This window comes from Bacillus rossius, chromosome 11, assembly GCF_032445375.1.
Source record: "Bacillus rossius redtenbacheri isolate Brsri chromosome 11, Brsri_v3, whole genome shotgun sequence".
Classification (NCBI taxonomy): domain Eukaryota; kingdom Metazoa; phylum Arthropoda; class Insecta; order Phasmatodea; family Bacillidae; genus Bacillus; species Bacillus rossius.
The window spans coordinates 20,994,952-21,017,069 of NC_086338.1; the positions used below are offsets into that span (position 1 = coordinate 20,994,952).

General features: G+C 40.5%; 1 protein-coding gene across 1 annotated transcript in view; it reads left to right on the plus strand.

Annotated features, from left to right (window-relative positions):
• The window catches only part of LOC134536501 (5-hydroxytryptamine receptor-like), a 1,474,690-nt gene extending 1,463,801 nt beyond the window's left edge, over positions 1–10,889 (plus strand). The window contains exons 7-8 of the mRNA XM_063376223.1: positions 974–1,083; positions 9,013–10,889. Coding sequence (XP_063232293.1) covers positions 974–1,083; positions 9,013–9,931 — 1,029 coding nt within the window. The 3' untranslated portion in view covers positions 9,932–10,889. The remainder of the gene's footprint in view (positions 1–973; positions 1,084–9,012) is intronic.
• The last annotated feature ends 11,229 nt before the right edge of the window (positions 10,890–22,118 follow it).

Below are 22,118 nucleotides of genomic sequence, written 5' to 3' on the forward strand. Positions count from 1 at the left end.
ATCGACTTTGTCAGTCCCGTGGTATTTTTTTTAATTGCACCTTTTATTTTCCATGTGAATCATCAGTTCAAATCTGTTCAGATATCTAATATAAAATATATTCCCGTTAGTACAACCTACAGTATCAGACTTACACAAACGTTTGTCTTTACGATTGTACGCACAGTTGACTTGCTTGAAACTAAATACTTGAACACAATGCATTATGCTTTCCCTTGGAAGACATGAATCTAATATGATTTCAACTGTAAGTACTTACGGACGTACAGTTACCGACAGACGAATGTGGAGATGTAGCTTTGTGGTTGTGCGTGCCAGTTCCCTGCCACTGGCTAGACTGAAGTTCATCACGGCCCATTCTGTGGCAGTGCGATAACGCTACGGCACCGGGGCATACGCATGGATGTAAAAACATTTGGCCCTTACACTTCATAGCCACAACTGAACTTGCTAGAGCTGATGTTTGTACAACAACCGATAGCGCAATCTCTTCCCACTTCGTATAGCTAAGTGTAAGCCACGTTACATCTGTTGTTTACCGAGTTGAAACAGACTTCATTGTGTCATGCCTGACTTTTTCCCTTTGTGCGATTACGTGCTGACTGAAATTTCCAGACGTGCTTTTCAAGACTGAGGCAGTAAAATTAACATCGCGCTAACTGAATTCGCGCAATTTGATGATGTTCTAAGATAGAGTTTTGTGTTTTTCTTACGTGATATAAGGCAATCGATTATATAATATTTAAGATTTTATTTGTTTTATTGTGCTGATAAATGTTATTGGCAGTACTGGGACAACACGAAGCATAAATTCCCGGATAACAATACGAACCCAGTATAACTGCGATCACTATACAGTTATGATGCAGTACCGTGGTTTCTATGCAAATGAACATTACAAATATATGTAATTTTACATGAATATTTGTGTAAATTAAAAAATTATAAAACCTGTGTGGTACCACTGTTTCAGATCAGCAAGGGCTGGATCCTGGGGCCGGAGCTGTGCGACATGTGGACCTCCAGCGACGTGCTGTGCTGCACGGCATCCATCCTGCACCTCGTCGCCATCGCCGTCGACAGGTGAGCGCGCCGGCCTTGTTGGCTGCACTTGTTGGAACCCAACAACCGCGCGCTCCTCCACACGACCGCGCATTCCTCCACACACCCGCGCGCTCCTCCACGTACCCGCGCGCTCCTCCACGTACCCGCGCGCTCCTCCACAACCCCGTGCGCTCCTCTACGCACCCACGTGCTCCTCCACATACCCACGTGCTCCTCCACGCACCCGCGCGCTCCTCCACATACCCGCGCGCTCCTCCACGTACCCACGCGCTTCTCCACGCACCTGCGCGCTCCTCCACGTACATGCGTGCTCCTCCACAACACCGCGCGCTCCTCCACATACCCGCGCACTTCTCCACCCACCCGCGCACACCTCCACATACCCACGCGCTCCTCCATGTACCCACGAACTCCTCCACGCACCCGCGCGCTCCACCACGTACCCGCGTGCTTCTCCACGCACCCACGCGCTCCTCTACATACCCGCACGCTCCTCCACGTACCCGCGCGCTCCTCCACGTACATGCGTACTCCTCCACAACCCCGCGCGCTCCTCCACATACCCGCGCGCTCCTCCACGATCCCACATGCTCCTCCACGCACCCGCGCGCTTCTCCACTCACCCGCGCGCTCCTCCACATACATGCGTGCTCCTCCACAAAACCGCGCGCTCCTCCACATACCCGCGCGTTTCTCCACCCACCCGCGCACAACTCCACCTACCCGCACGCTCCTCCATGTACCCACGAACTCCTCCACGCACCCGCGCGCTCCACCACGTACCCGCGTGATTCTCCACGCACCCGCGCGCTCCTCCACGTACCCGCACGCTCCTCCACGTACCCGCGCGCTCCTCCACGTACATGCGTACTCCTCCAAAACCCCGCGCGCTCCTCCACATACCCGCGCGCTCCTCCACGTTCCCACATGCTCCACCACGCACCCGCGCGCTACTCCACGTACCCGCGTGCTCCTCCACGTACATGCGTGCTTCTCCACAACCCCGCGCGCTCCTCCACATACCCGCGCGCTCCTCCACGTACCCGCACGCTTCTTTACACACCCGCGTGCTCCTCCACAACCCCGCGCGCTCCTCCACGTACCCGCGCGCTCCTCCACGTACCCGCGCGCTTCTCCACGCACCCGCGCGCTCCTCTACGTACATGCGTGCTCCTCCAAAACCTCGCGCGCTCCTCCACAACCCCGTGCACTTCTCCACATACCCACGCGCTCCTCCACGTACCCGCGCGCTCCTCCACGTATCCGCCCGCTTCTCCACACACCCGCGCGCTCCTCTACGCACATGCGTGCTCCTCCACATACCCGCGCGCTCCTCCACGTACCCGCGCGCTCCTCCATGTACCCGCGCGCTTCTCCACGCATCGCGCGCTCCTCTATGTACATGCATGCTCCTCCAAAATCTCGCGCGCTCCTCCACATACCCGCGCGCTCCTCCACGTACCCACGCGCTTTTCTACGCACCCGCGCGCTCCTCCACGTACATGCGTGCTCCTCCACAACCCCGCGCGCTCCTCCACAACCCCGCGCGCTTCTCCACATACCCGCGCGCTTCTCCACGCACTCGCGCGCTCCTCTACGTACATGCATGCTCCTCCAAAACCTCGCGCGCTCCTCCACATACCCGCGCGCTCCTCCACATACTCACGCGCTTCTCTACGCACCCGCGCGCTCCTCCACGTACATGCGTGCTCCTCCACAACCCCGCGCGCTCCACCACATACCCACGCGCTCCTCCACGTACCCGCGCGCTCCTCCACATACCCGCGCGCTTCTCCACGCACCCGCGCGCTTCTACACATACCCGCGCGCTTCTCCACGTACCGGCGCACTTCTCCACGCACCCGCGCGCTCCTTCACAACCCCGCGCGCTCCTCCACGTGCCCACGCGCTCCTTCACAACCCCGCGCGCTCCTCCACGTACCCGCGCGCTTCTCCACGTACCCGCGCGCTTCTCCACGTACCCGTGTGCTCCTCCACATCCCCGCGCGCTCGTCTACAACCCCGCGCGCTCCTCCACATACCCGCGCGCTTCTCCACGCACCCGCGCGCTCCTCCACAACCCCGCGCAACCCCGGAAGCAAATATATATATATATATATATATATATATATATATATATATAAATATATATATATATATATATAAATCGCCATCTAGTATGATGTCACGCCTGCCATTTTGTTTTCGTCTGCTGGGAGCCAACATCTTGTTTTCGTATGTTAGATTGCACTATCGCCATGTTAGTTTAATTTTTATCTGCTACAGTGCAGTATTAATTTATGATAATTTTGAAGCCATCTTGAAAATTCGTAATTTTGTAGCTAGACATTTGGGAAAAAATTCCAAAAGTTATATATAGTAATATTTAAGCGTATTTTGTCATTTTGCTAAACTTTAGTTTGTACTTTTTAGGGATAGGTTTAATTTTTCAGCTGAATGAATGCTATAACAGATATTTATGGTTATTTTGGCCGATATTTACTTTTAAAATTACATTAAAAATTTTCCACAATTTTTAATTTTCGAGGTTTTATCCATTTTTTGATTATTAGGCCTATAAATTAGCAAAATCATTTAGAATATATGAATTAACAATAATTAGTTGTGTACCTGTACCAATAGATGTTGTGATGCTAAGTTACATATTTTAGTGCCGATAAGAAATTACGGTGCAGTATAAACATGATATTGTCACCATTTATTATGGTTCCACCAGACTTTCAAAATTCACATTTTTGTTCGAAATAGTGCTTTCTCCAAGTAGATTATCCACGATTTTCAACCAAAAATATTTTCAAACGATATCCCATAAATTTTTCTCACGAATGTCTATATCAAAAAGAAAGGGGACCCCCAATTTTTAAGCAAATAACACAGAATAATATTTACGTGAAATTTATTACATTACGTATACAATTGATTTCGTAATAAAATTTGATAAAGTTTTATAAATATTTTATAAGAGTCCTGGGGCGCAGTCACGCAAATAAAAGACGTTTAAATTCCACAAAGTAAAATCGTGACATTAAGCTGGCCAGCAAATAAATTTAAAAACAGTTTCTCCCAAAGAAATAGAAAGGTTCCTGCACGTCTCGTACTATGCTGACAGTTCTACAATTCACATTGAATGCGTTCAGGCACAGGTGACGTCACTGACGGACATTGAAAGGTCGAAGGTCGGAGCAAGGTTTTTAAACGGCGATCCACTTACTTGTAGTCCAGGGTTGCCAGCGTGGTGTAGAGCGTACTTGCGAACTCTTATACCCCTCACACTTCAAGATCCTTGAATAGCATGCCTGCTAGTAGAGCCATGGCGAAGTCAACTTGGCCCTCCCTCTACTGCATCACCAGTAATCGGGTGGAAAGTATACGTGCCACCTCGTGAACAGCAGATGCGCTGGCACCATCAACTCTGGTGCACTCGTAAAGTCCTAAACCACCATGCAGCTCCAAACCCGTTTCACACAATACATTTCATGTGGACGAAACAAGAGGCAGTCCCAGTGAAACGTTTCTACTCGCGCCGCGCGCGGAGACCGATGTGTACAGTCCGGCCGACGCGACTCGACTCCCAGTTCCAGTCTCTCTCTCTCTCTCTCTCTCTCTCTCTCTCTCTCTCTCTCTCTCTCTCGCTACCGCTGCGCCCATGCGCTATTGTCGCGCGTCACACGAGAAGACTCGTATTCAAGGACTCGCGTGTAGAATAAATAATGAAACAGTAATCTGCGCCCCACAAAGATAATTATAATAATTTAAAAATATTAACAAATCTAGTATAAAATGTTACCAACTTTCACAATATATAAAATTAAACATATCTATGAACGCCTTTCGGTGCTATAGCCAACCTTAGGTAACAGATTTTGCAAGAAAGTTAGTAAAATAAAATGGTTAATATAAAATAAATTAAATTTAAATCGCTATCAAAATATATTGATTAAAAATAAGGAAATTTAAATAAGTTAAAATTAACTCAACAGCATTAAACAATAAAGAAAACATGTGCCAGTGGCACGACGATGCCAAAGCTCTATATTTTTCCCTCTGTCATATTTCGTTCGATTTTTTGTTATTAAAACCCTTGTTGCAGCACTAGTTTCTTCAGCGACAACGTAGGTAAAAATTTCTCTGAAATGTGTCACATCATTGTTAAAGCGTAAATCCACCATTTTTCTTTTTCATAGTATTGTACCCTATTAATAGGTGATTCATATTCCTAAGTAGAATCCGTTCCGTAAATCCCTTTGTGTATCTCGGACCGCGTATGTAGCGGCCATCTATAGTTTCGGAAAGTCATTCAGAGCCAAAAGTGGACGAGTTCATTGCCACGCATGAATGACAAAAGAGAGCGTTCATTTAAGGAAATACACATTTCAAATGTAAAGTATGTAAAAAATTTTAGTCAAATTTATAAATGCATTATGATTATAGCTAATACTACTTTTAATGTTTTCTTTTAGACATCTTTAAAGCATCTTTTAACGCAGATAGTGAAATTATTATGTTTGTCACCATATTTATAAATATAAATTATTCCTTAATGTTATTTTCTTTGAAATTAAATTTTGTGTGAAGAAAATTTAAATGTTTCAGATACTTTTGAGAGATTAACACACTAACCAGTTTAAAAAAGTTTTACTGTTGTTTTTGGCTTCACGCTAATAGTTATTATGTCTGAATCCATAAACATTTTAATTTCATAAAAGCATATTGTTCGAATGCTCGTGTTATAGGTAAATATATATTTATTGGGTCTTCAGTAAATACTACGTATTGAAAACTGCTTTAATTGCGTTTCTGTTTGTTTTCAAGATATTATTTTCTGGTTATCTACATCTCGAAATTCTGTTTTTTGTAATAAAAAAGTATACCTAAGCTTATGAAAAATTAAATAACAAATAGAGAGTTCAATGTTATTTTATCGTGCTCGAAAATGGGACGAAAACCTTTATCTTACAAAATATTATGAATGAGTAGAATTCCTTGAAGAAAGTTGGGTTAAACCTTTTGAAGGGATTAGACTGAATAACTTAGCAAATAGTTATATTCAGTCTATACTGCAGTTTTTTTTGTTTGGGAAGTAATAATTAACACAACAAAATAAAACTATATTTTTTTAAATAAAATAATTAATCCAAGCATAATTGTCATAAAAAAATTACGAACCCACCCACGGGAAGTTTTACAGGGTTAAGTCTAAATCAAATTTAAATGTTTCAGATTATAGCCTTAATAACTAGAATATGTAAATAAAAATTCATAAAAATAAGTCACTTTTTAAGCACATAATTATCATGCATTCCATGAAAAGAAGATAAAGTTGTATATGTACCTCCAATTTTTCACTGAATATCACCAAGATAAATTAATTTTTTTCTTAGAAACTTAGAGTTTATTCATGGAAAATATAATATAAAAATTATTTTTAGTAAAAAATATTATAAAGTTGAAAATAATAATATAACAATGATAACAATTCTCTTATTTTATAAAAGGGGTTTCGTTTTATGCACATAAAACAAGTTATTATAAGGTCTTATTGTTAATATATTGTATTGTTGACTCAATAAAATATTTTACCTCCCTTGAATATCATTTTATCGTTCAATGTTTTAAAATATCATACATTTGAGGAATTTTGTTTTTGCTTGGGTTTCAATATTTCTGTTTTTTTTTTCTTTCGAATATTTGTAATATATAATGTTTTATTTATATTAACAATTTGCGATACCGCACGAAGCATAAAAATACTAATAGCTTTAACATACAAGTTTTGCAATAAGTGCTTGATTCCCTGAAATGTTATTGATGTGAAAAATGTGTTGATGGTTCACTCGGCATAGGAGTGTGTAGAGGGTGTGGAGTGTTGTTACAGCACTGCTCATAAATCAAACCAAAGCAGATGGAAAGTTTATTATGCTAAATTCTACCATTTTTGTTACGTTGTGGCAGTGTAGGTAAAAAAGAATAAATACATAAATATTATAATTGACATTACACACTGCTGTAACAGTGGATCTTATAGTTTCACAAGGACATGAGGAATGAATAGAAACAAGGTGTGTTTCCGTATGAACATAATTACTCCATATTTATTTAAATGTTGAAACTTATAACAATAGAATGAGAGACAAATTTATGAGTTATTAAAATGCGTTAAAATATAATTTCAATTACATAATTAAAAGAGCTCTCGCATATGTTAAAAATACGGGCCGGCCCTAAATTAATTATTAAAGGTTTCACTTAATATAAATAAACAGACTTAATTAAGTAAAAGAAAAATAATTACAAAGCAGCATAACAAACCCAATTCAGATGATGAAACTCCAGAACGAAAGTTTTATATAGTTCTTATTTCTGCGAACATAGTGATTTAAATGTTGTTCCAAAAGGTTCATAAATATACTATAGGACCGGAGGTCTGATGTTCGCTGGCCGGAGTTCAGCAGTCAACATGGTGTCAGGGCGCCTGTTTGTTGGAGTGGAAGTGTGCGAAAATGTGGCTAGGTCCGCATCCGGCTCTTGGACCCTGTCTGTGAACAGTCCGAATCAAACATGATCAGAACTGGTACACAGACAGTTAGCAAACTGGGCAGAAAATGCCCGCAAAAGATAAGGGGAGGGCGGGGAATAAAGCTGATAGTATCTCACCAGACAGGGAAGTTGACTTCTGGGGTCTGAAGTGTAGCACGTCCGGATCTGAAGATCGCGGATTCGGAATAAAAAAATTATTAAAATAAATAACAACTATGCTGTGTACTGTACAGACGGACTAAACTACTTAAAGAAATTATAGGGATAGCGTCCCTTGTCTAATTGAATACATTGTCGGTTACGGCCGGACTAAAGTCTTGTTGTGCGTCTCGCCGATCCACCGATAACCTCAAACAGTCCTGGAATCGTGACGCGAAGTGTCCGCGGAAGAGGCCGCGTCTCATAATTAAAAGGAATAACTTAGTCAAAAGGTGGAGGGGGTGTAAGAACCAAAAGGCTCCGAAGTTCTCCGAGTGGGAATCACAAAAAACTGTGACTTCAATATCTCGAAGTTGGTAGCACTGGCCGATTTTAGTGCTATCTGTTGAGGGGTGTCTGAAAGAAAAAAGGGATTGACTCGCCCGAGACGTCTGCTACAACCTGTAACTAATGGCGCAGTCAGTGCTGCTCTCTGATGGCCTACAGGGGAAAGAAAGAGGAAGGATAGCAATGTCACCACCAGGTGTCACGGGCGTTAGCTCCACTAGCTGGCAACAAGAGAAGAAGTTACTATTTCTGCCGCTAGATGTCGTGTGTTGTCCATATTTGCACATATTTTTTCTGTGGCAAATCGTCCTTGAAGTAGGCCACTGTCTCGCAAGTTCACATCAGGGCAATGATCCTGGGCTAAATTCTAAGAACCAAAGGGGGGGACTGGGGGTGAGGGTGGACAAAAACAACAACGAGGCTGGGAAAGCGTGTCCTAACGTGACTTTCTATGAGTGAACCTAAGATGTATGCGTGACGAGAAGAGCTGTTGTAAGCTGGTCTCTGAAAAGTGGTAACAATTCGTCCAGAGCTGTTGTGTGCAAATTTAGTAATGCAGGGAAATAATGTTACAGGCCACGGACGTGACTGCAAGCAGAAGAAATGTCATCCGGGCTGCTAACGACTTCTTTAGACTTGCAAAAGATCATATTGGCCCCTGAGAAAAGGTGCCCCAGGCCACTGTAGCAAAGTTTAACTAAGTAGAGTACTCCAGCCTTACAAAGTGTAAATCACCATTTTGTAACCAATTTATATAGAAAATAAAATTTCCAAAAATTATTTTAAATTATACCAAAAATTTAGAAAAAAAAGTTTCGAAATACCTCATTTCCGGCACAGTGTGTAGAGTTGGTAGAGTGTGCATAGTGAGTAGAGTGTGTAGAGGCATGGGTCTGCCGGCAGGTACTGGGCGGTCACCAACGTGGACTACATCCACAACCGCAACAGCGGCCGGATCGGCGGCATGATCGTGGTGGTGTGGGCGGTGGCGCTCGTGGTGTCGCTAGCGCCGCAGTTCGGCTGGAAGGACCCCGACTACCTGGACCGCATCAACCTGCAGCACCGCTGCCTGGTGAGCCAGGACGTGGCCTACCAGATCTTCGCCACGTGCTCCACCTTCTACGTGCCGCTGCTCGTGATCCTCGTGCTCTACTGGAAGATCTTCCAGACGGCGCGCAAGCGCATCCACCGCCGGCGACAGCCGAGCACCATGGCGCCCGGGCCGGGCGCGCTGGGCGCCAAGACGCCAGGCCGGTTCGCGCGGCTGCGCGGCAAGAAGTCCTCGGCGGCGGAGGTGCTGGTGTCCACCGTGATGCTGGTCGAGGGCCACTCCACCGCCTCGGCGGCCGAGGAGGACCGCAACAGCTGCGGGGCCGCGGAGAAGGAGGACCCGGGGCTCGCGACCACGGCCTTCACCATCTGCTCGCAGGGGCTGGACGCCGCCGCAGCCAACAACGGCTCGGCGGGGCACGCGCCCAAGGACAAGCTGCTCGCCGGCCCGCCGCGGCGCGACAAGAAGGAGTCGCTGGAGGCGAAGCGCGAGCGCAAGGCGGCCAAGACGCTGGCCATCATCACCGGCGCCTTCGTGGTGTGCTGGCTGCCCTTCTTCATCATGGCGCTGCTCATGCCGCTGTGCGAGGCCTGCCACATCGACGACCTGATGGCGAGCGTGTTCCTGTGGCTCGGCTACTTCAACTCCACGCTCAACCCCGTCATCTACACCGTCTTCAGCCCCGAGTTCCGGCAGGCCTTCAAGCGGATGCTGTGCGGCGGCGGGCGGCGGTCTCGCGCCAGTCGCTTCCGCGGCGGCAAGGGCAAGTAGGCGCGCGTCGCCTGCGCCAGGTCCCAGCACTAACAAGTACTTCGTCGACACGCAAGATCATTTGGTTTTAAACTCAGAATGTTTGGTAGGATCCCTTTTGACAATATATTTTTGTAGCGGACGTAAAACTGTTGGTGCAGCGTTTTTTTTTTTTGTGTCTTTCCGAGTTCGCGTCGCAATAGCAACATTAAGATGTGTCAAAAATATAATAATAATTCATCGTGTACGTACAAATATTTTTTTATCTAGCCAACAAACAATAAAATCCTCTTAAATGTGTATGCTACCCTGAACAATCAGTACGTAAGAATAACTATTTAAATTTTTTTATGTTACAAAATTTGAAGATGAATGTGATTGCATACTTCCCGCTTTTCGTAATACTGTGCAACGGGTTGAACATTTCCCAAGGCATTGAACTTAAAAAAAATATACTTTGAAATTCAGCACACTTTTTTATACGTGAATGCGGAATCCATATCAGCTAATGTTTATAAGTTTTTTGGTACATACCTACTCACTAATCGCAAAGTGGTTCTGCCTAGTAATGATATTGCTTTGTTAAATGTAATGTTTTTTAGTTCAGTTTTGGCCTGTTTTTGAGAGGACTTGATGTAAATGATTGTCAGAGAGTGGTTATCGTGAGTTGGGATTTTCTCAAAGCCAGGAAATTACTACCGAGTCTTTCCTAGTAGTTTGTAAATATTCGTGTTGGAGTCTGCTGAATTCTCTTTAACATCACTATGAAATTCCTCTCAGTATATATTTTTAAATGTTTGCAATCTTAAGAAAATCTGTGTGTGTACTAACTGTAATTATATCATACCTAATTCTATTAGGCTATGCATATTTTCGGTGAAACGGGCAAATATATCTTCTTCATAACAAGAAGAAATTGTGTATTAGATTTAGGTTAACTGTTTATTTATAAATAAGTGATATAATCACTACAAATTAATTAAACTACTCTTCTTCCAGTAAATGTTATATTTAAAATAAAAACCATTTTTCGAGCTTCTAATTTTTTTTCCTTGGTTCATTGTAACTTTTTGCAAAAATCCGTTGTTTATATTGTTATTGTCATTAAATGGATATCCATAAAATTTATCAAATCATATAAATAACTCATTTAAGTAAATAAATCCTAATTACCAACTAAATCTTCCTAAATATTAAAGTGCATTTAAATCGTTTAAATACTCATACACATAATAATTTAACTGAAAGTAACAAATAATTTTTATTTCGACATTGAAAAAAATACAACAGCCTGAAAAAGACACCCGGCATAAATGCATTTTGCTGTAATAAAATGGTATAAGAACTACTTTGCAGTCATACATTAATTATTGCCTATATAAAACCAAGCCGCGGTAAAAAAAAAATTATCAGATGTATTAACATTTCACATTGCCATATGTAATTTACAGTACTGATGCTTGAAATTTGAACGGAAGTGATAAATTAGTAAAATCTTCAGATATATTGAAACAATATTTGTTACTATATTTTTATGTGAATATAAAGATAAAAATATTAACTTTCTGATAATGCATCAAATTCTGTGCGACTAAGCAGCGTCATTGCATTAAATTAAATTAATTAAGAACTTGCCATTTTGCTTTTATTCGATTATTTTATTTTTGTCATTATAAGAAAAAATAAAATTTATTACCAATTTGAAGTCAAGCTTCTTATGTAAACATGCAGTCACATACAATATTACAATATTTTTCAATTACTAACTAACCAATTAAAAAAAATTGGCATGTGTTATTTAATAATTTTTTTTACCAACTACATTCTTTGAATTATTTTCCACAAACTCAACCGAATAATTCTAAAGAGATTATTGTAATTTTATAAATTAAAAATATATTATAATTTCATTTTAAATTCATTTGAATTCACACGTATGTGATAATAGTGTGATTGTAATTGGTAACCTCTTACTTAAAGAACAAGTAAACCAAAGGTTACACCTAAGATACTCTAAAGGTACATTGAAATCAAAAAATCTCTGATCATCCTAAATGCATAATAAGATATATCATGCATACTGATAAAAGACATAGGCCTATTAGAGTTAAAATTAACAGTTTAGCTTCTTAAAACGAAAACAAAAAAAAAACACAGGCTCCTAAGTAACAAAAAGTTTTATTAAATATTTTTTTGACACTTCGTTTGCAGTTTGAACACAGTTCAATATTTTTATCTATTAAAGGGTTCCATTAAAATTTTCTGTCAACACTTGATTGTCATTTATTTCAAAATAAAGACAAAATATTTCACTTGCGATAATTTTAGGATAATTTCACTAACGTATTTAAGATAAATTCTTAACCATAAGTGCTATGTAGCAAACTATTTCAATAAAATTTTGTAATATACATACATATTTTCTTTATTTTTTTTTTTAAATTCCTTGCAGGCAGAAGTTTCTGCTGAATATAGCATCAAAAGTTACGTTCATATTTACATTTCCTTATTAAACATGGATTTCCTTCAGGAATTTCTATATTAATTTTCAAATAGGCCTCGTAATAAAAGTTCGCTGCAAATATAAAAATTTTTAAAATATTTTCTCATTTGCTCGGAACTTTTAAGTTCTTACATGTTCCAGACGTTTTAAAATGACAGGACTTTCAGTTATTTTATAAATTTGGATCAAACAAATTTTAAATGCTTAAAACAAAACAAACATCTTCATTTTGTTGTTATCAAAGGTAGTAAAAAAAAGGTTAAACAGGCCCCTTTTAAAAATTATTTTATTTAGGTATGTAAGATTTCATCTGAACCATATTCATTTTAAAATTCAGTCTAGTACAAAATGTTTTTTATAACCTCATGTATAAAATGTGTGTGTAATTTGTTAGAAGAAAGTGAGGTGTATATTATGAAATATATTTTTTAATATCGGTAACAAATAACTGTAGTATGTTTTACAGCATTGTAGAATAGAATATTGCAAATTGTGCACGTAAATTTTTTAAGGTTCAACCCAGGTTAATGAATCATGTAATATCTGTGAAAACCCATGCCCAAAGACAAACAATAATACTATAAATATGTGTGTCGTTTAATTACAGAATGTAAAATATTTAACAGATGTTTTTCATTCAGCATAATAGTATTCATGTATTATTATAAGATGATAATGTATTCTAAGGAGATGTGTCGTGCAGTGACGAAAGTCGGTCTGAATATATAAATATATTAATGTTTTAAAATGTATATACGCATATACAAAATAAACCAAATATTAATCAAATCATGACCAAGACTTAGTTATTGAAAGAGATGGTGTTTAATGATTAAAAACTTTTACTCTTAGTGAGTCTTAGAAATATTTTATTCATTTCTTCTCCTATTGGCTCTAATGAGCGAAAGAAAAACGTTCAACACTCAATAAAGGCAATTAAGATACACAGACTGCAAAAAAAAATATGCCCATGATTCACATTAAAATGACATCAGCGATAAAATTATAACTTTGACCCATAAATTTTGAGAATTTACAGTTTATTACATATTATCTTAGTACTAAATATTTTATCGAGATAAACCATCATTAGTATTTATAATTTTTCAAAATTTTTGTTCCTTGGCTTTTGGGTTGTAGCCGCATCGGAGGCAAAGATTTCGCCATCTTTCAGGTTGAAGTTGCAGTCGTCATCAACAGAGTAGAAGATACCTTATGAGTAGAGACCTGAAAAAAGTGGGGTTATTTTTTCTCAAAAGTGGTGTTATTTTCCCCAAAATTCGTGATAAAAAAGCGAGGTTATTTTATTTAAAATTTATCTTTAATTTGACATCGTGAATAATTCAAATGAAGTATTCTAAGTATTCTGAAGTATGACTGATTATTTGATTAAAAAACAGTGTTATTTTTACTTTTGAATACATATGCTGAAACACACAATTGCATAGAAAATAACAATTTTAAATCATCATTTAACAAATTAAGTACTTACTGAATACAATAAATTTCACTAAAGGAATTTTGTTATAGAGCACTTTAAAAATGGAAAGGCTAGGGTTAGTATAATGCTGCACTATTCTGATAGTGATAATAAATATTTACAAAAAAAATCATACTGTAAGTTACTTGTTAATTTTGGTCACCAAAAGAAAGCATGGTGAAAATTTCAATGTTTTTTTCTTTAAGGTTTTGTAGTCTGTCTGTTACGACATTATTGTAATGACTAAGCAGTCGCTCACTGTCTAAATTGTTTGTGGGTTTTCAGACAGCATGCAGCACTGCCAGTGCAAATTCACTGGACTTATCACTCAGAGCGGTTAGAACTTGCACAAAATCTATACTCTTTTCAGTCTTGATTATTTCTTGAACCTCTTCTCTTAAAGCTTTGTAACCCTTAAAAAGTTCTGTCTCTTCAATGTTCTTCATTTCAGTGATACTTTTCAAAGTGGAAATAACATTTTCGGTCTGGTTCAGGATTATATTTTTTGGGTTGAACAACTTGCTCAAAGTTTTGAAAACTGGAGCTGAGGGGTCACCATTAAATAACATTTGGAGTTTATCCATCGCAAGTGCTGAGGCCTTCTGGCATTCGTGTTTGACGTGAGCTTGCTCACTCGTAGTCAACTTACTCATTGCACTTTCTAGAGATGAATGGAAAATTCCCTTTGAATTAGCTTCAAACCCGCTTTTTACACTTTCCACATCTCCATACAAGGTGTGGGCAGTGGGATACTTCGCTCCTTCCAATTTAGTTAGCAAGTTCACAAGCTCTGATGCATGGTGCTTTATAAAAATACACTGAGCCAAAACTAACTTTACATCTTTATCAGAAAGCGAGGACAGGTATCTTATCCCAGCATTGCTAGACACCTGGTCAGACCCCTTGAAAAATGAAATGATGTGAATGAAGTAATCTGCTAGGTAGAACACTGCCTTGAACCAGGCATTTCACCGGGTAACTACTGGCATAGGAAATGGTGTAGCGGGCTGTGGGGTTTCTTCTTCCAGATACTGGAGGTATTGGTGCTTTCTTTTTCTAGTATTTAGAAAAGCCGACTTAACATTCGATACAGCATTGTTAACATCTGTAAGTTCACTACTGAGCACATTCCCTACAAGAGAGAGTTTATGAGCCCAACACTGAATGTGGGACACATGCTCACCAAACAACACTTGTAGACTTTTGATACATTTTGTCATATATCGTGCTGCGTCGGTGACAAGTCCCATGATGTTTTGGTACTGAACACCATACTTTCCCACACATTCTGTGATGACCTGAGCGCAAGTTGTAGCATCCGCCTTCTTCAATAAATTAACAGACGCCACTACAAGTTTTGGCGGTGCAAATACGTCTGTAAACACTTGAAATAATACAACAAAAACACATCTGCCCATGCGGTCTGTCGTTTCGTCACAGAGAATGTAGAGACGATTGTCAGATACTACATCTTTGACACTTTTGAAGTGATCTGCTGCTAGTTGGGGTGTGTATTTTTCCCGTTAGTTTTTCACACATGGCAAATCTCCACCACCTAAAACAAAATGAAAACTATGGGGTAAGTAATTCTGAAGAATAGAGACTTTTGCAAAGTTGGGCTCACTGTCTGTAAAAGGGTAGGCCTAGACCTACAATGCTAAATCATTTTATTGCATTAGGATTTATTTTTATATTCATTCTGCATTCCAAGAAACCAAATAAGTTAGTGTCAATGTTTGTGGGGTAAAAAAAAGTAACCTAACCTAAAATGCTACAGGAAAAGTAAGTTGGGCCTAATTACTTTAATACCACAGTAGAGTGGCCTATTAACATCAAGGAAATTAATTTACACACTTTTTGTAAAGAAATTGCGATGACATATTTTTGTAATTTCAGTTATGTCTACTTCGAAGCAGTAAAAATACTAAATAAAGTAGGCCTACAAGTTACCAACTTGCCACCATATTTTTACTAAATAGGCTTAAGTTACATTAAGTTACTTTACTAAACACGTGTGTATCACAAATATAATAAATATTTGGTGAGTAATTTACCGAAATAATTTTAGGAAACACTTTTAATATTGCAGGTAAGGTGTGTACAGATCGAGGTGGTGTTTTCACATTGCAAAATCCAAAAAAAAAAAAAAAAAAGAAACGGAGGGTGGGAAATGAGTTGAGTTATACCCGGCCTCGTGAAAGAAAAATAATTGATGCCTTCAGCTTTTCAATGTGTATGGACATTGGCATTATTTTTATTAAAACAGCGAGTTTCACCGACTCTCCGACATGGTTAGGCCTATTTACTGTAGGACCTAACAATACGTTATTTAATGACCTAGAATTAATAAATACAGAAGAACTTAACTCAGAATGCAACGGGGAAAAATCCTACCTTCAACGAACTCATTTAACCATGACTTTAAATGTGGGTCTTCTAATTTCTCCAGCGGTATATTTGCCTTGGCGAATGCCTCTGTCGTTTTCATTGCCATGTGTTCAATGTCGATTTTACGTTGATTTACGCTGCCGAAATTCTCGACAACAGACGTCTGGATTTTCCTTTCAGAAGAACCACTCGTGTATTTTCTTTTAGAGATGACATGTTTTTCACTTTTTATGTGTTTCAAAACGGAATCTTTCCTCTCAAATGCCACTCTGCAGTTGCAGTATTTACACATAAGCGTTGACGCATCTGACGCATAAACACCGGCACTTTTAAATTCGTCGGCTCGTTGCCGTACACTGACTGGAAGTTTTGGCATCTTTAAACTTATAATAACGGCATGAAACTTTAGATAAATCACTCGTATGCGACAATCACGTCAAAACCCAAGAAGTGAAATCTGAAATGGCGTTAGTTTCGCGTCGCGTGTGGATGTTTTACTCCAAATCGATTAGTCGAACTCATTTAGATACAGCGACTTAGAGAACACGTATATCAAAAGAAAACGATAAATATCGATGTATTCAATAGGAAATATCGCCAGCTCGTAAATTCGTTAAATGAATCGTGAATAGTTCTTTGTTTACAACAAATTCGCGTTATTGACTCAAAACATAAAAAATCGCGTTTCTACTGTGAAATAAAGAAATTCGTGTTATTTTTCGGGTTTATCGCGATCGCGAAATTTTCAGGTCCCTACTTATGAGGTTAGTAGTATGTTTTAGGGGCTCCGGCGCCAGGATTTCGCAGGAGGTGCCAGAGGTGCCGAGCCACATCTCTGATTCTGACGTCACGACGGCCATCTTGGATCAGCGCAACGGGACACGGTGTAACGGGACACAGTGTAACGGGACACAACGTAACGGGACAAGTAGATCGCGGCGGCCATCTTGTATCCGCCATTTTGGATGATGTCATTTTGTTTTCTTGAACATTCCGGCGTCGTGTTTTCAGCCATTTTTAATTATGACGTCACCGTTGCAATTATCGTTACGGTTGCCATCTTTAAAAACTTTATTTATTATCTGATTTTAATGAAATTTTTTTAAAAAATTATAAAAAAATAAATAATAAAATTTTAATAAAAATATTTTAAAAAACATACATTTACGACACGGAGCTCGGAGTCCTCGGTTCGAACCCGGTGAGGGCAAAAAATTATAAATAGCGACCGATCCTTCCCCCGTGGTGGGTGCTGGTAGACTGACCCCCACCACTTTGTTTATAGCATATATATCGTCACCTAGTATGACGTCATGTCCGCCATCTATTCTTCGTTGCTGGAAGCCATCATCATTGTATCGTCGGCTAGAGTGCGCTGATGCCATGTTATTTTAATTCTTACCCACTAGAGTGCAGTAATCATTTATTACTGTGACACCCGCCATCTTGTCATTTGGCCGCCAACTTAAAAATCTGTAGTTTTAATGCTAGAGATGCGGGTACCATTTCAAAATTCATTAAATAAATTGGCAATAAATATACAGATTGATTCGAACGATTACTGTCCTTGGTTCGATCCCAGGATGATTCAAAACAATTTTAATGATGAAAAAATACTACAAAAGTGTTAGGTTTGAGAAAATAAAAACACCACAAGTTCTTTTAAAAAAACTTTAATTACATACATACAACATTACTACAAGTACAAAAAAAAATACACAGACAAATTACAAAAGTTTTGTGGATTTCTCGATGTCTGCATCCGCCACCCACGAATTAAAGCGAGGTGGAAAGCCCTACCACTTGACGTAGGACAGTCCATTTCTTCGTTTTATAATCTTCTCCATCAAGTACGGATCGGGATACAACGTAGGCTGAATATCTTCGGCAAAGAAGCCGCCATGGATAGGTTTGTGGTCCAAATCTTCGAGGTAGTAGGTCCTAGGCTCTGATTCACGAACATGTGTCACACGGAAAAGTTCGGGACACAAGTTCGCTGTGAAACCTTACTCGAAGATGCCTTTCTGCTTGGAGATTCGCACAATGTCACCGACGTTAGCTTTACGCTTTCGTGGATCTTTCTTCTTCGTGTTGGAAAACACTGTTTGAAGCAGGCGATTGTCCGTTACGTCATTTGGCTTTATTTTCGTGGTAGAATGCACCGTGGAATTATACTCGCTTATTAGTTTCGGCAAGATATCCAACCACTTGTAATTTCTGTTAGCGGTGAACGGTCGCCACATCCTGGAACGTAAAGTTCTGTTAAACATTTCGACAACGGAGGCTTTGACGTTACTAAATTTAGAGTAGTGTTTGATGCCATACTTCTTCATCAAAGCCTTGAAGGTTGCATTGTAGAATTCTTTCCCGAGGTCCGTTTGCAGGTGCGACGGTACACGTCCATCACGCAAAATATTGTTCATGGCCTTGGCTACTTCAGTTGCAGTCTTTGATTGGACAGGTGTAGCCCAAGCGAACTTGCTATAAACATCGATGAGTGTCAACATGTACTTGAAACCTTTATTCAATCGGGAATATGGTATCATCTCAACAAGGTCCGCCTGGAATAAATCATCAATTCCACGAACTATGACATTGCGACGAAAGTATTTTCGTCTAGCAGGAGCATGAAGTTCGTGAGCGATTCCGGTTCGACTCATTGTATGTAGCCGGCTTCCCTCATTTCTTCAAGTATGGAGACTATTTCGTTGATGTGCGAATAGTTTCCTACACTAAGCGAAACATGTAGAATTCTAAGGCGATCAACTAATTCATTGGGGTCGTCCCAATATACATAGTCAAATATCTGACAACTTTCTAGCTTTTTTAAACCTTCGCCATGTATTGTTAGTTCACTGAAGAGATTAGCGAGAATGTCGATTTTTTCATGAACTTCGTCTTTATATACACCACTATCTGGATCGTTATCGCGAAAATGTGCATTGGTTAGCGCTAGCAGTTTTTTGTACTCTTGTAAGTCTTTGTGAGAATATCCTTTAGGCTCCCTACGAAACAGCAATTCGTACAGACACGGAGTCCCGCACGTTTTGAACGGTTCTACGCGCACGATATTTCCTGGTAGAAAGTCTATATCTTTAGCACTGAGGAACCACTTATTATGTTTTCTGTACACTCCGTAGATCGTGTCATTATTCCGGCTCGTAAACGATATCAGGTATGGTCGGACCATTGCATTAACTTGATGTCCCTTTTTCGGTATTTTCTTCTTGTGCATGGACTCTGTACTTGTTAAGTCCTCTTTTTCTCGATCTGGTTCATACTTTCTCTTTTTTACAGTTGGCATTTCAACTTCAACTTCTGTCTTCACAATGATGGCTGGTTCTTCCTTGTTTTTAAGTTCGTCGAGGCGACTAGTGATTGGTTTTATTATCTCCTCATTTGCCATCTCACGTGCAAGTCTGGTTCGTCTAGCAAGTAGATAATTTTCACGAACAGTCTGTATAGCTCGATGAAGGTCACTGGCCAGGTCCGACATTGTACTGGCTGAAAACGTATTGCAAGACCTCCTTTTATACTTTTTATTCGTTCGCAGAAACTTCTTTCTTGTGTTTGGCTAAATCTGAATTTGTTGACAAGTGAGATAGTGATGCTTTCAGACTACTTTGAAAAGTTCTCAGATCGTCACGTCTTTGTGCATTCGATACTTCGATCATGTCGCGAATGCGAGAATCCGAGGCTTCCACACGCTGGTCGATGGCAACTATATAATCTAGTAATTCGTTTTTCACACTTTCTACTTTTTGAGCCAGTAGCGAAATGTATTTGCGGATAACGTCGTCATGAGACTTGAGAGCAGTACGTAAGTCTCGACTGCTGCGTCCAAATTTGGAAATGCTATGACTCATGATTGACGATAAACTGATCGAAACCTCGTCTGTGCCTGCCCTTATATAGCGGCCAGTCTTTGACTATAACTAGGAATCCGTGTTCTTCTGCCCAACACAAGGAGCACATGTCTTTGAATTCCTGGAATGACATGTCGGTGTTTACGTGATCGTCATAAGCGTGACGTAAATTAAGTTCGTCCATGCGAAAAAGTACTATGACATTTGCGTTGTCTCGTAGGAGATGTTTTGGAATACGACTGTACGTCTGACACAGGTAAACGCAGTCTACCTTGGAGTGTTTGCCCATGGAAATGTACTCTTGTATTATGCCTTGTTTCTCGCACATTACATCGTCGAAAACAAACACGGATTTGGCTTTTGTTTCGCTTGGAGGTACCACATCCGCATTATCATTAAATGGAAAATACTCCAGACCACCCACCGAGCGTAGAACAGTAGCTAGACGCTGGTACTTTGGCGGTTGCAACGACTTGGAATACAAGTAACCGTTCTCGAACCGAAGACAGTTTGGTTCCTCCAGTAAACTCAGCAGAACGCACGTTTTGCCGCAGTTGGACGGACCCGCCATTATGCAACGTAAGGCAGAAGGCAACAGTAAGCCATGTCGTGATTCACACGCACTAAATACATCGTCTTGCGTAATGCGCAAGGGCAAACACACTTCTTGCTTGACGACTTGCATTGTACTGAAGAAATTGTACAAAATCAAACACATTTATACTTTCTGGTCAGTTGTGCGCAATGACTCGAAGAGGTAAGAACAAAAAACACATCGATGCAGGACTCGTGAACTCGCTTATAAACAATCTACCATTCGAGCTACACATTCCCGGCTACAGATTCTGCGGCCCCGGCACTAAACTAGCGAAAAGGTTATCTCGCGGTGACGTGGGCATTAATTCTCTCGACGAAAAGTGCAAGCATCACGATATCGCATATTCATTAAGCAAGGATCTGGAATCCAGGCACAGAGCAGATCAGATATTGGCACCAGAAGCCGAAGATATAAGTAAATCGTCGAACGTGGGACTTGGAGAAAAAATCGCAGCGTTTCCAAAATCATGAAGGCAAAGACCAAATTAGGACTGGGTGCTCGTCGCGCCAGCTCCATCAAGTCAAAGACTAACTCACGCAAGACCAAACGCAAGACTGGTCCAGGCGTGCAAAAAGCCAAGAAAAAATTACAGACTCTCGACAAGAAGATTATACGAGGATTTCTTCCTTTGCTTTTGCCTGCATTGAGTGCTCTCGGCGGCCTCATCGGTGCAATGAGCGGTATATTGCGGGCAGTCAACACTTCGAAGAACGAGCGCAAGCAGTTAAAAGAAGCACAGCGACATAATGCCAGCATGGAAGCCATTGCCATGGGTAAAAAAAACGGCGCAGGACTGTACTTGCAACCTCACAAATCAGGTCGAGGCATGAGAAAGAAACGAATGAAAAAATCCTAAGTTCTTTGCCGAAATGTCCGCTCACAAATATAGATTTGATCAGGTACACTCTAAAACTGAAAATACCAAATTTCCGCGGCGTGTTTATGCGAGACACTTTGCCCAGCAAGCCAAAAATGGACGAACGTGCCATCATTAATTTAGACACGTCGGCGGGTCGCGGCACGCACTGGGTGGCCTATGTAAAGTCTGGAAAAATGGCCGAGTACTACGATAGTTTTGGAAATTTACGGCCTCCGCCAGAACTGCGACAGTACCTGGGCCGGTCCACTACGTTGTTTTACAGTTACGAAACGGAACAGAGGCCTAATCAATCAAACTGCGGACACTTGTGTCTTCGCTTTTTAACAAACAAAAATTAGCTCACAAATAAAAATTACTACTTAAAGGTTGTTCAGTGATGATAATTTATTAGTCATGTCGATAACACTTACCTTGACAGGTCACGCATCTGAGCTGCGGGTGGTTCATTTCCCACCTCTGGATTTAGACGGAGAATGGTGTATCGGACTCGTAG